The sequence below is a fragment of the Zeus faber genome (genome assembly GCF_960531495.2).
Source record: "Zeus faber genome assembly, chromosome: 1".
Classification (NCBI taxonomy): Eukaryota; Metazoa; Chordata; class Actinopteri; order Zeiformes; family Zeidae; genus Zeus; species Zeus faber.
The window spans coordinates 1,517,311-1,530,315 of record NC_137193.1 but is presented as its reverse complement, the minus strand read 5'-3'; the positions used below and the strand labels follow the sequence as shown (position 1 = coordinate 1,530,315).

At 47.3% G+C, this 13,005-nt stretch overlaps 1 protein-coding gene across 1 annotated transcript; it reads left to right on the top strand.

Moving 5' to 3' along the window:
* The first annotated feature begins 8,568 nt into the window (after positions 1–8,568).
* Positions 8,569–12,640, top strand: LOC307241344 (uncharacterized protein). Its single transcript, XM_080015390.1, has 4 exons — positions 8,569–8,630; positions 10,141–10,539; positions 10,869–11,267; positions 11,438–12,640. The coding sequence occupies exons 1-4, from the start codon at positions 8,582–8,584 to the stop codon at positions 11,839–11,841; spliced, it is 1,251 nt and encodes a 416-aa protein (XP_079871516.1). The 5' UTR covers positions 8,569–8,581; the 3' UTR covers positions 11,842–12,640.
* The last annotated feature ends 365 nt before the right edge of the window (positions 12,641–13,005 follow it).

The window sequence follows — 13,005 nt, the reverse complement described above, 5'->3', positions numbered from 1 at the left end:
ATATCAACACCACGTGCTCTCGTTCATAATCATTTTTTAGGTAATCAATATCAAACTTGAACCGTCAATCATTCTGAGGGAGGGGGAGCTCCCACCTCCCATCCTCTGCTGCTCGGCCTCCACTGGGTCCCGGCCAGCTCCCGTAGATGTTGTAGTAAAATGTGTCTTTTCTTTATACTGGGGGAAAAGTATATTTGGTTTTGGTAACAAATGGGACGAACATATTCACATGATAACTGTATTTGTTCCTAAAGCTATGAATTCGACTACCAAGTAATACACAGTACACAAATACAATTGAAGAATGTATGTGGGTGCTGTGCTATGCCTCTGTAGGACTATGTGCAAAAAAAGAATAGAACAAAATGTAGTGTAATGGCAGTTTCTCCTACCACACGCCACTCAAGTGGCGTTTTCAGGGCCCTCCGGCACACAGAAGACACCGGTTTATTGTAGAGAGTGGGCTAGCTGCAATTAGCCAGGAGGAGATAGAACATGTCATGACAGGTCTCCTATCCTGTGTGGGGATGGCGGGTTTTACTTGTTAGTCCAACCAACGAGGTATGCAGCCTCTCTGACCCGATCACCTAGATCCAGGTTACACCACAGTGTGCAAAAGAGGAACAGAGCAAAATGCAATGTTAAGTGACAGTTAAACGATATAAAGCTTATATATTATGAAAAAGTATGTGAGATAATATACAAAACCATTTAATCTATATATGTAGTATGCAAAATACAAATCATACAAGTATAACATACTCAATGCAAACAGGTTTACAGTCATACACCTAATCACATTGTGTCTTACAATACAACAGTATGTATGAGTTGGGCTGTACATTCTAAGCCAAGTGGAGGTAGTAGAAAGAGAGAGGAAAAAACACACCAGGGGGAGAAGTTCACACATAAATTAAACCATTATACCTGCTATTTGAGTGCTCACTTGTACCAACATATTTTTAACACTTTGAAAAAGAGGAAAGGACTTCGATTTTTGCGAATTTGCAGTCAATATTAAATTTCGCCAATATGAGTATGACATTGATCATGTGAATTTCTTTATACATTCTGTTTATCAAATTCGACAAATCAGATATAATTTTCTTACCCAGTATAAAGAGCGAACACTTAAATGTGGTCACGCCACAACATCTGTGGGAGCTAGTGGAGCTCATGCCAAAAAGGATGCTGCTGCTCCATCTACCACCTGTTCTTTGGAAAACAAGATCTGAAAAATGTTACTGAAGTTTCCACTTCTGCTTGGTCTCACCATCCTAGTTTTCCTCCCTGTGTTTGTTTGTCAGCGTTGCCTCCAGAGCTCCAGCAGCTCTCTGTCTGTATAGAGGAGCTTCCCCCTGAGCAGCAGGAGGAGGAGGAGCCGGGGCCCCCGCACATTAAAGAGGAAGAGGAGGAGTTCCCCGTGAAGACTGAACATGATGAAGAGTGCGCTCAGTGGTCACAGCTTCATCAGCGCCAAACTGAGGAGGAGAGAGAGGCAGAAGCTGTAGCCAGCACCTCAACTCAACAGATGGAAACACAAGTAGTAGAAATAGAAGTAGAAGTGGATCCAGAAGATCCAGCTGCTGCTTTAGAACCAGGTGGTGCCGAGCAGCTCCTCCCTTCACACTGTTCTGAATCCGAAGAGGGCGACGGAGGTTGGGTGGATACCACACAACCTCCATCAGGTATTTTTTTTCTTCTCTCACCAAGCTCTTCTACTGATTCAGTTTCGACTTAACTGTTCATTCCTTTCCAACTTCAATGGAATGCATTCATCACTTAAACCCCCTTTTATGTTAAAATTTACTGACTACTTTTATGTTTGGGGTCAAATTGGAGTCACGTGAGTGGGCAGCAGAGCGCTCCGGTTGTCAATGCAGTATATTTCTTAATTTAATGAAATATTTAAAACAAATCAACCTCTCTTAATTGAAAATATCAAAGTAAAATGACAAAGATGCCTAACCAAACCAAAACAATTCCTACAAGAAACAGCTCAAACACGGCAAAGCCTGGGTTAGCTCACAGCACCAATGCTAGCCATGTCGACCAAGCTGACCTTGATGCTAAGTCCAGCAAGCCTGATGTGGACATTGCCTCACTGGCTGTGGATATCGCTAAAATGTATGCACTACTTAAAGAGAGGGAAACAAGAGGGACAACTCAACATCATCCAGCGAGCAACTGTAGCAGTAGAAAACAATTTAGCAGAAATTACGGAACACATTGTTAATGCAGAATCCTGATTGGACTACTTGAAGATGCCAAGGACCCCCCCCCCCCCCCCCCCAGCAACCAAAAGTGAAGTTGAACAACTCTGCTGGAAAATTGACGGCCTGGAGAATAGGTGCAGGGGAAACAACTTACGGTTCTTCAGTTTCCCTGCAGGATGCGAGGGTTGGGACACACTCTCCTTTTTACGCGAAAGTCTATCACAGTCTAGTTCCTGCCTCTCGACTATCCCGACAGGATTGAAGTTGACCGAGTGCACAGGTCATTCGCCAAGCGCCGGCCAGATGGGGATCATCACCACAAGCTACCCTCGCTCAGTTCCTGTGGTTGCAGGACAGGGCGCAATTTAGTTCATTATTCAGGGACATTTAACAATTTGATCACGGAATGCAAGCATATGCACGGCGGGCACGTCCTGCATGACACAACCGTTAAATCAGCGCCTCCACACAGACTCAAGCCCCGCCACCCCTACAACAAGGTGGCACAACAGATGCTCCGCTCCATCCCGGAGGACTTGTCGACTAGTGCATGGCTGGTGGCATCCTGGAAGCAGGAGTGGGAGTCGGCTGGGCCATCACGTATGCACGTATGCATTCAAGACCCACGGGACGGTGTTGAAGGAGAACATCGCGCCGTCAATGGACCCTGCTGAACCGCGGCGAACCGGAGTCAGCCGCTTGAAGTGAACGTGGCGAGCCAGAGCAGACTGCCCAACACATAACCAACATCTGTCCTCTGTTCAAACCACCGTCAGAGATCGGCCTCTTCCAAATGGGACCAGAGATGAGGGCGTGGCTGCAAGACACTGGGTTGGACATCTGAGGGTGACACACAAGAAGAAGAAGACAGAATGCAAGCAGACAATACAAGAGATGGAAGAGAGACGCACGCGAGAGAGACACCTAATGTAAGCCTGGGAACCAGACGAATCTGCAGATCATGTTTCATTAGCTCTGCAGAGTACGTCTGGCCACCCTCCCATCCGAACAGATTTCCACCTGACCTTGCTAGGGTTGGGCCCGTCACAACCATTTACCTAATGTGGGGCGTGTTCCTGGTGAGTCAACACACAAGCTAATGATGTACACGGATGACCCATCGTTTTGATAACAGAACCTGAATGCTGAGGGTGAGTGGGTGAGTGTGTGTGTCTTGACAATTCGCACCATATACGCCCACCCCTACTCAAACACAATCCCGGTCAACAATCTTGGCAACCGACGGCAGTGGAACGATGATTGAACAATCTGACAATAGTTTTTACATGGCTGACAGCGTATCTGGCGAGGCCCGGAGCCATTTTTATTTCATTAGCAGCACTGAGGCCACCCGGTCTTCTGAGTGGGGAGAGAGACCATGACAGCTTTCCATCTTTCAGAGTGAACGGGAACGAGAACAAAGTAACGACAATGAGAACGACGTATCATTGTGAGTGGCGATAGTGGCGCCGCCCCTAGCGGTCGCCTGCGCCGGCGCTCCGGTTACTTTCTTACTCTTTAGTATTTTTTTCCTTTTTTTATCACAATGTTTGCCAGAAAAACATCAACAATTAACTCATACGACCGCGATGCACTCATGGATATAAAAATTTCCCTAAACGAACAACTTTGGGACTTTTTATCCGTGGGAGCAGAGTGGCCGGCGGAAATCCTACGCGGGAACACTCGCAACAACAACAAAAATGGAGTCGCTGTTCCACGAGCCGGCCCACGGAGGAAGCACCGAGGTAAACGAGGCGGCATTCGGGTCAGAATGAGGACGCAACCTTACCGTCCACCTCTGCCAAGCATCCTTCTTGTTAACGTCCAGTCCCTGGAGAACAAGATGGATGAACTTCGAGCGAGGATTCAATTCCAGCGTGACACGAGGAACTGTTGCGTCCTCTGCCTGACGGAAACATGGCTGACCCCACTGGTGCCGGATGAAGCCATACGTCCAGCCGAGGCCTTCTCCGTGTTCCGCGGCGACAGAACGGGAGAGTCGGGGAAATCCAAAGGTGGAGGCGTCTGCCTAATGGTAAACAACCGCTGGTGTAACGCCAACAACACCAAATTCCTCTCCCACTCCTGCTCGCCGAACCTGGAACAGCTGACCATACTATGCCGTCCATTTTATCTCCCCCGGGAATTCAGCACGGTCATCATTACAGCCGTTTATATCCCACCGCAAGCGGACACCGACGCAGCTCTGTCGGTTCTGTACGATGTGTTGTGCGGATTTCAGAACAGACATCCCGACGCGGCTGTGGTGGTGACTGGGGACTTAACAGGGCCAACCTGAAAAAAGTTCTACCGAATTTCCACCAACACATCACGTGTGCCACCAGGGGAGACAGAACTGTGGACCATTGTTTCACTCCTTACAAGAACGGATACAAGCCCGTGTCGCTTCCTGCTTTCGGGAAATCAGATCACGCCGCGATCTCGCTGCTTCCTGTTTACAGGCCTCTGATCGCGCGGGATCTGGTGATGACGAGGGAAGTGAAGCGGTGGACGGACCAATCAGAGGCTGCGCTTCAGGACGCTCTGACTGACGTAGACTGGGACATGTTCCAAGCGAGTTCAAGTGACGTCAGCGAGTTTACGGAGGTTGTAGTGAGTTTCGTGGCTACGCTCGCGAATGAAATCGTTCCCACGGTGAAAGTTCGGATATTTCCAAACCAGAAACCATGGGTTGATAAATCCATCCGCTGCGCTCTGAATGCGCGCACGGCCGCTTACAACGACGGACTTGTATCTGGTAACATGGACAATTACAAAGCGGCGTCGTACAATCTGCGGAGGGCGGTGAGGGACGCTAAACGGACGTACAGAGACACCGTGGAGCTGCAGATGGAGCGGGGGGACACAAGACGCTTGTGGGAGGGGCTGCGAACAATAATTAACTACAAGAGCAGCTCCTCCCCAGCCACGAGTGCGGACGCCTCCCTGGCCAACCAACTGAACTCCTTTTATGCGCGGTTCGAGTCTGGCAGCAGCACCGCTAGCTCGCCGGCTAATTGGAGCTACACCGCTGGGGACGAGCGCGCACTCTCAGTGTCCGTGCACGAGGTCAGGAGGGCTCTGATGCGGGTGAACACCAGGAAAGCTGCGGGCCCAGATGGCATATCTGGGCGAGTACTGAAGACCTGTGCTAACCAGCTAGCTCCGGTGTTCACCACAATATTCAACATCTCCCTGGCTGAATCAGTGGTCCCGTCCTGTTTCAAGAGGTCCACCGTCGTTCCTGTCCCGAAGATCGCCTCTCCAACCTGCCTGAATGACTACCGTCCGGTGGCCCTCACCTCGGTGGTCATGAAGTGTTTCGAGAGGCCGATTAAGGATTACATCTGCGCCTCCCTCCCCCGCACCTTGGACCCGTTGCAGTTTGCGTACCGGCAGAACAGATCCACGGATGACGCGGTCTCTCAGGTACTGCACACCACGCTCACGCACCTGGATGGCCAGAAGGGGGCCTATGTGAGAATGCTGTTCATTGATTATAGTTCAGCTTTCAACACCATAGTTCCCACCAGACTGGCTGTCAAGTTGTTGGAGCTAGGATTGAATGCTCCGCTGTGCACCTGGATCCTGGACTTCCTCACAGGCCGCCCCCAGGTGGTCAAGGTGGGGAAGTACATGTCAAGCTCCCTCACCCTGAATACAGGATCCCCCCAGGGCTGCGTCCTCAGCCCCCTACTGTACTCCCTGTACACACATGACTGTGTGGCCAGGTCCAGCTCCAACACCATCATCAAGTTTGCTGACGACACCGTGGTCATGGGCCTGATCACCGACTGCGATGAGAAGGCCTACCGCGAGGAGGTGGCTGACCTGTCACTCTGGTGCCAGGACAACAGCCTACACCTGAACGTCAGCAAAACCAAGGAGCTGATTGTGGACTTTAGGCGTGGATCACAATCGAGGACGCACGCGCCCTTGTGGATTAATTGGACTTCTGTCGATAGGGTGAGCAGCTTCAGATATCTGGGAGTCCACATCACAGAGGACTTAACATGGACTGTTCACACAGACACTCTGGTGAGGAAGCCGAGGCAGCGTCTCTACCACCTCAGGCAGCTGAGGAAATTCCGGGTCTCGGTGAGGATCCTCAAGTCCTTCTACTCTGGAGCAGTGGAGAGCATCCTGACAGGCAACATCACTGCCTGGTTTGGGAACTGTACTGCCCAGGACAGGCGGGCCCTGCAGAGGGTGGTGCGTTCAGCTGAACGTACCACTGGAACTACCCTCCCTCCCTGCAGGAGTTATACACCAGGAGGTGTAGTAGCAGAGCCCGTAGGATCATGAAGGATCCTCATCACCCCAACAACGGACTGTTCCAGCTGCTGCGTCAGGCAAGCGCCTCCGCAGTCACGCAGCGAGAACAGAGAGACTGAGACTGAGTTTCTTCCCTCAAGCCATTAGAACTGTCAACGCTGACCTCACCAGGGGTCCTAACTGAGCCATGCACTAGGCTCCACTACCTACTGTACTGTATGTAGCATACTGTACCGCATACTGTATCACTGTTCAGGGTTGTTCGTGATGCCGTATTGCTGCGCGGTACTGTTGTATACTGTGCTGTATTATCCCAAACACTACCTCACTCTTTTCACATTCACATGCCACTTTAATTCACATGCCACTTTAAATGCACATATCTGTATATACATAGGCATATTCCTTCTACCTATTCCATTTTATTTCAATTTATTTTTTATTGTATTTTATTCTATATATTTTTTATCTTATTCTATAAGTATTCAACTTACTGTATTACGTTTTAGGAGTCAGTTAGTCGGTCTATTAGAAAGGAATTTTCTACTTTTTATTTTATTTTATTTTTGTACTTTTTCCTAGGACTTATTGTGTGCTATCACCGGGTGCGTTGCATTACATTTCACTGCATATATGTATGGAAGTATGTATATGTATGTGACAAATAAAAATCTTGAATCTTGAATCTTGAATCATTGTGGAGGCCTAAAGCGCGGGAACGTTTACACCGTTGCATGGGAGAGTCCCCACAAAACAGAACAAACAAAGACAAACCAAAATAAAAACAAACACAGAAAACAGGTGTAAAACTTTTATATTTTCTCAGGTTTTATGCAGCCTGGCGCCAAAATGACCCCAAACAACACCTTGTATACCACGCATGTACAGGTCACTGAAAACATTATCTGCATTTCATGTAACACTGTTACAAGGCTACAGGCTGCCAGGTGCTGTGCGGTGTGCAGATCTGTTCAAATGATTATAAACCTTGAAAGCTTGATAAAATGTATATTGTTGAATGAGACTTCTTTCTGTGTATCTGTATTTTTACCTCCAGACCTGCACAAGTGCTCTGACGATGAAGAGAGCGCCCACCAAAGCCAAACTGAGGAGAAGAGAGAGGACGGTGGAGCTTCGAGAGCAGCCAGTGGCATCAGAAAATACTACGGAAGAGGAACAGCAATGGCGAAAAGCAAGACCAGGGATTCCTTCGCTTGGACGGATGACGAGGTGGAACTGTTGCTGAAGGTAACACATGAGTATAAGGCGCTCAATGCGGCGGAGAACATAGATTGGGAGTCGTCCCCAAGCAAATACAGTGACATATTGGAGCGCTACCAGGAGCGTTATCCATCGCAGGAGGAAGCCATTGGAATGGGAAAGGAGTACCCACACAGGAAGGATGAAGTCACAAAAGGTATGGAGGCCGTGCTATAACGTTTTGGCTGGGTTTTGCACAAGAAAAGCATCTATGACGCTTGCTGATAGCCCAATGGTTTTAAACGAGATTGTGTTTTTAACCTTCCTGATGTGTAAGAAAGTTGCACGCACCCTTTGTGTTGGTGGCAGAGCGGTGACAGAGGGATTGGGAGTACAGGTCCATACTGCGAGAAAATAATTGTTCCCCGAGAGGAAGGGGGTGTGTGGGGTGTCAAGAGTCAAAGATGAATCTTGTTTGAGTCTTACTTGACCCATAACACCACAGGTGTAACTATTTGTTTTGTTTTGTGTTCACAGGTCAATTGACTACTAAACTCAAGGCCATACGGTTCAGATTCAGGCAAGCAGTCGATTCGGGTAGAAAAGGTGGCCATGGGCGGGTGGTCTTGCTCTATTTTGAGCTCTGTGAGTCCATTTGGGGAGGCTCTCCTGCTACTCATGCGGTATCCAAGGGCATCAAGACCACGAAAAGCAAGACCAGGGATTACTTTGCTTGGACCGACGATGAGGTGGAACTGCTGCTGAAAGTAACACATGAGTACAAGGCGCTCAATGCCCTGGAAAACAAAGATTGGGAGTCGTCGCAAAGCAAATATGGCGACATATTGGAGCGCTACCTAGAGCGTTATCCCGCGCCAGAGGAATCCATGGGAATGGGAAAGGAGTACCCACACAAGAAGGATGAAATCATGATAGGTATGCAGTAGTGGTTGACCGATATGGGTTGTTCAATGGCCGATGCCGAGAGCAGGGTGGCCGATATATAATGCCAATATCATGTTGTCTATGTGTTTGTTTTGCATCTGATAAAATACAACAATTTAATAATAACAAATAAGACACAAAATTGCTGAACGTAAATGAACATTTATTTAACACTAATGTTATTGTCTGCATTGTCCCCGCAGTGCACTTATTTTAAATGAAAAATGTATCCACTAAATAAACGTCCACACGTAAACAAAAAAATAATAATTATCAATGAAAAATAAGTAATTCTAAACAATAAAATTGTAATAATAATAATAATAAACCATGTCATATTAAAGTCTGGTTGGGAAATTGAGTCTCCCCATTACAGAAGTGCAGGATTTATTATTTACAAGTAAATTATTTACACAAAACATCCAGTTTTTACTAAATGAAGTCCCAGAGCAACAGAAAGCAACAGGGAGACATGCGACACGGCTCGGGACAGTGGCGACACAGGTTTTTGTTTAGTAACTGGACAGAACGGGACAGTCCCTTAACTTGGTTGTTTTTAAAAAATAAAAAATAATGTTTCATACAAGTAGTAGATCTACAAAAATAAATATACTGTATCTAAAACAAAAACACAGGAAAACCAGCACAGGAACACATGCGCACCACCGTCTGGAGGGAAGAAAAACAACTCAACTCCAATTCTCTTGAGTCAGGTTTAAGTTTTTCCTCAAGGGCGACGTGTTTGCAAACTGCACTGCTGCCGTTTCCTTTTGTCACTTTCTTTGTCCAACCCATCACGGAGGCTCTGCCCTTTCCATCTCTAATGAGCTTACACCATAACAAAGTGGAGCAAATGAGATGAGTGAGGAGAAGAAGGCAGCACTGCGAGTTGGAGGAGGCAGGCTACGTGGGCGCTGCAGCAGTATGTGTGTGTCAACTCGCTGGCATGGAGAGGAGAGCGAGAGAGCGCAGCTGATACCGCTGTATCAATAAGTTGGGAAATAGGTATTGAAGCCGTTTCAAATAATGCGAAGCAATATGTATCGAAAAATCTAAATTTATGACGCTAGTCTGCAGACATTTAAATGTTTTCTTTTTATTTTTATCGGCACTGTGAGTGTGTAGATATCGGCCCGATTAATCAGCCAACCGAATAATCGGTTGACCACTGGTATGTAGGCCTAGCTATAATTCTTGGCTTGTTTTTTGTTTTTTTTTACATAAAAAAAGCATCTATGACGCTTGCTGATAGCCCAATGGTTTTAAACGAGATTGTGTTTTTAACCTTCCTGATGTGTAAGAAAGTTGCACGCACCCTTTGTGTTGGTGGCAGAGCGGTGACAGAGGGATTGGGAGTACAGGTCCATACTGCGAGAAAATAATTGTTCCCCGAGAGGAAGGGGGTGTGTGGGGTGTCAAGAGTCAAAGATGAATCTTGTTTGAGTCTTTCTTGACCCATAACACCACAGGTGTAACTATTTGTTTTGTTTTGTGTTCACAGGTCAATTGACTACTAAACTCAAGGCCATACGGTTCAGATTCAGGCAAGTAGTTGATTCAGGTAGAATAAGTGGCCATGGGCGGGTGGTCTTGCTCTATTTTGAGCTCTGTGAGTCCATTTGGGGAGGCTCTCCTGCTACTCATGCGGTATCCAAGGGCATCAAGACCACGAAATGCAAGACCAGAAATTTCTTTGCTTGGACCAATGACGAGGTGGAACTGTTACTGAAAGTCACACATGAGTATAAGGCGCTCAATGCCCTGGAAAACATAGATTGGGAGTCATTGCAAAGCAAATATGGCGACATATTTAAGCACTATCGGGAGCATTATCCCTCGCCGGAGGAAGCCATGGCAATGGGAAAGGAGTACCCACACAAGAAGGATGAAATCACAAAAGGTATGGAGGCCCAGCTATAATGTTTTGGCCGGATTTTTTTTACAAAAATAAAGTATCTGTCACGCTGGCCAGTAGCAAAATTGTTTTAAACTGGATTGTGTTTTTAACCTTCTTACTGTGTAAGAGAGTTACACACACCCTTTGTGTTGGTGGGGGAGGCGTGACAGAGTGATTGGGAGTACAGGTCCATACTGCTAGAAAATAATTGTTCCCGGTGAGGAAAGGGAGGTGTGGTGTGTCTAGAGTCCAAGATGAATCTTGTTGGAGTCATATTTGCCCCCTAACACCACAGGTGTAACTATTTGTTTTGTTTTGTTTTGTGTTCACAGGTCAATTGACTACCAAACTGAAGGCCATACGGATCACATACAGGCAAGTAGTTGATTCAGGTAGAAAAAGTGGCCATGGGCGGGTGGTCTGGCTCTATTTTGAGCTCTGTGAGTCCATTTGGGGAGGCTCTCCTGCTACTCATGCGATATCCAAGGGCATCAAGACCACGAAAAGTAAGATGAGAGATTTCTTTGCTTGGACGGACGACGAGGTGGAACTGCTGCTGAAAGTAACACATGAGTATAAGGCAGACAATGCGGCAGAAAACATAGATTGGGAGTCGTCGCAAAGCAAATACGGCGACATATTGGAGCGCTACCGGGAGCATTATCCTTCGCCGGAGGAAGCCATGACAATGGGAAAGGAGTACCCACACAAGAAGGATGAAGTCACAAAAGGTATGGAGGCCCAGCTATAATGTTTTGGCTTGATTTTGTACAAATAAAGTACAAATATTTGTTTGCAGCAAGGAGTGGGGTGTGAGGAGTCAAAGATAAATCTAGTTTCAGTTATGACCCATAAGACCTCAGTCATAACTTTTTATTTATTTATTTATTTGTGTTCACAGGTCAATTGACTACCAAACTCAAGGCCATACGATTCAGATTCAGGCAAGCAATTGATTCGGGTAGAAAGATTGGCCATGGGCGAGTAGTCTTGCTCTATTTTGAGCTCTGTGAGTCCATTTGGGGTGGCTCTCTTGCTACCCATGCGATATCTGATGCTATCAAGACTGGTGGCATGGCGGTGGAGGCCGTGGAACCGATCGCCAGCTCGCCTGACACAGGGTCATCGTCCAGGTCGGGTGGGGACAGAGTTGCAGAGGATGCCGTGTCTGCAGAGATGGTGGCAAATCGACGCCAGAGACTCAGCGCTACCCTGAATGGCTACCGGAGAGAGAAACTCAAGAGAAAACTCTCCAGGGATCCCGTTGCACAGGAGGATCTGGATATTAAGAGGCGGCTCCAATGATTCGAGGCAACTGACCACTCGTTTGTGCTGTCTGAACTGTAATATTGAGCTGCTTTGGGGTGCCCCGTGCCATGCGCACTAGACTACGTGATTGAGTGCTCAGGACTTATGGCTGGGTGGGGCCAGTTGTGGTATAGCGGGCCTCACCTTTGTGTGGGACAGGTTATCCTGGCGGTATGTCGGTCTGTTGGCTGTGGGGCCCAGCTCTGGCCCTGGTGCCCCCGGCCTGGGTTCTGCGCTTGTAGGTGCGTCTCCTGCCTACACCTGGGGGTGGGTTGTATGCGTGCACCTCAAGGTCATGCGTAGGTGTTGCTCTGCGTACTCCCGGTTTCTCTGTAGGCTGGGGGTCTTCTGTGGCTGCGGTGCATGGTGCTCGGAGTTTTCTTTATGTCGTTGGTTTTCTATACGGCTGTGGGAGTCGTTTGATGGTTGCGAGGCCGTTTCCGCTGCTTGGAGGTGCAACAATATAGCTCTGACCTGATACATAAGAACTAATTGGGACAAGTCCTGTGCTTTCACCGGTGAACACATCTCACACACACGTGGACTCATCACAGGCAAACACTACCAGCATCTGCCTTGAAAATGCCCCCGAAAAGCCTCCTGATTACATTCTTCTCCCTTTCTCTCCTTTACTGCTTAAGCTATCACAGGAAGAGGCCACAGCCTTAATCGCTGTTCCAATTTTTGTCTACTTAATCATGTTTTGTCAAATACAAGTTGTCGTCTGATGTTCCTATGTTTTTCCACATACATATTTTTGTTTGTCTCTGTTTATCTGTCTCACCCGTGGTGATTCTTCCTCCCGCTCTTGGAGTAGTAAGGATGATTTGTTGTTTAGGGATGAAAACATGGTAAGATGTTTCTCCAAGGAGGGGGGTGGGTGGGGGTCTTGTGTAACAAAAAAGCTGTTCTCTTGTCATCCTACAAGTTGTCCACAGACCAGAGTTCTTGCATGCAGTTCTTGATGATTAATAAAGAGTGGAATTGTAGGTTGGGAATTTGAACTCTACTGGCAGTTTAAGTCTGTCTTGGATGTAATGGCATACAAATACTCTGTGTTGTATGCCCAGAATACTGACAGCACAGGTTTAGAAAAAAATATATAAATTATATATACTGTAACATTAAAACCAGTGACAGGTGAAGTGAATAACATTGCTC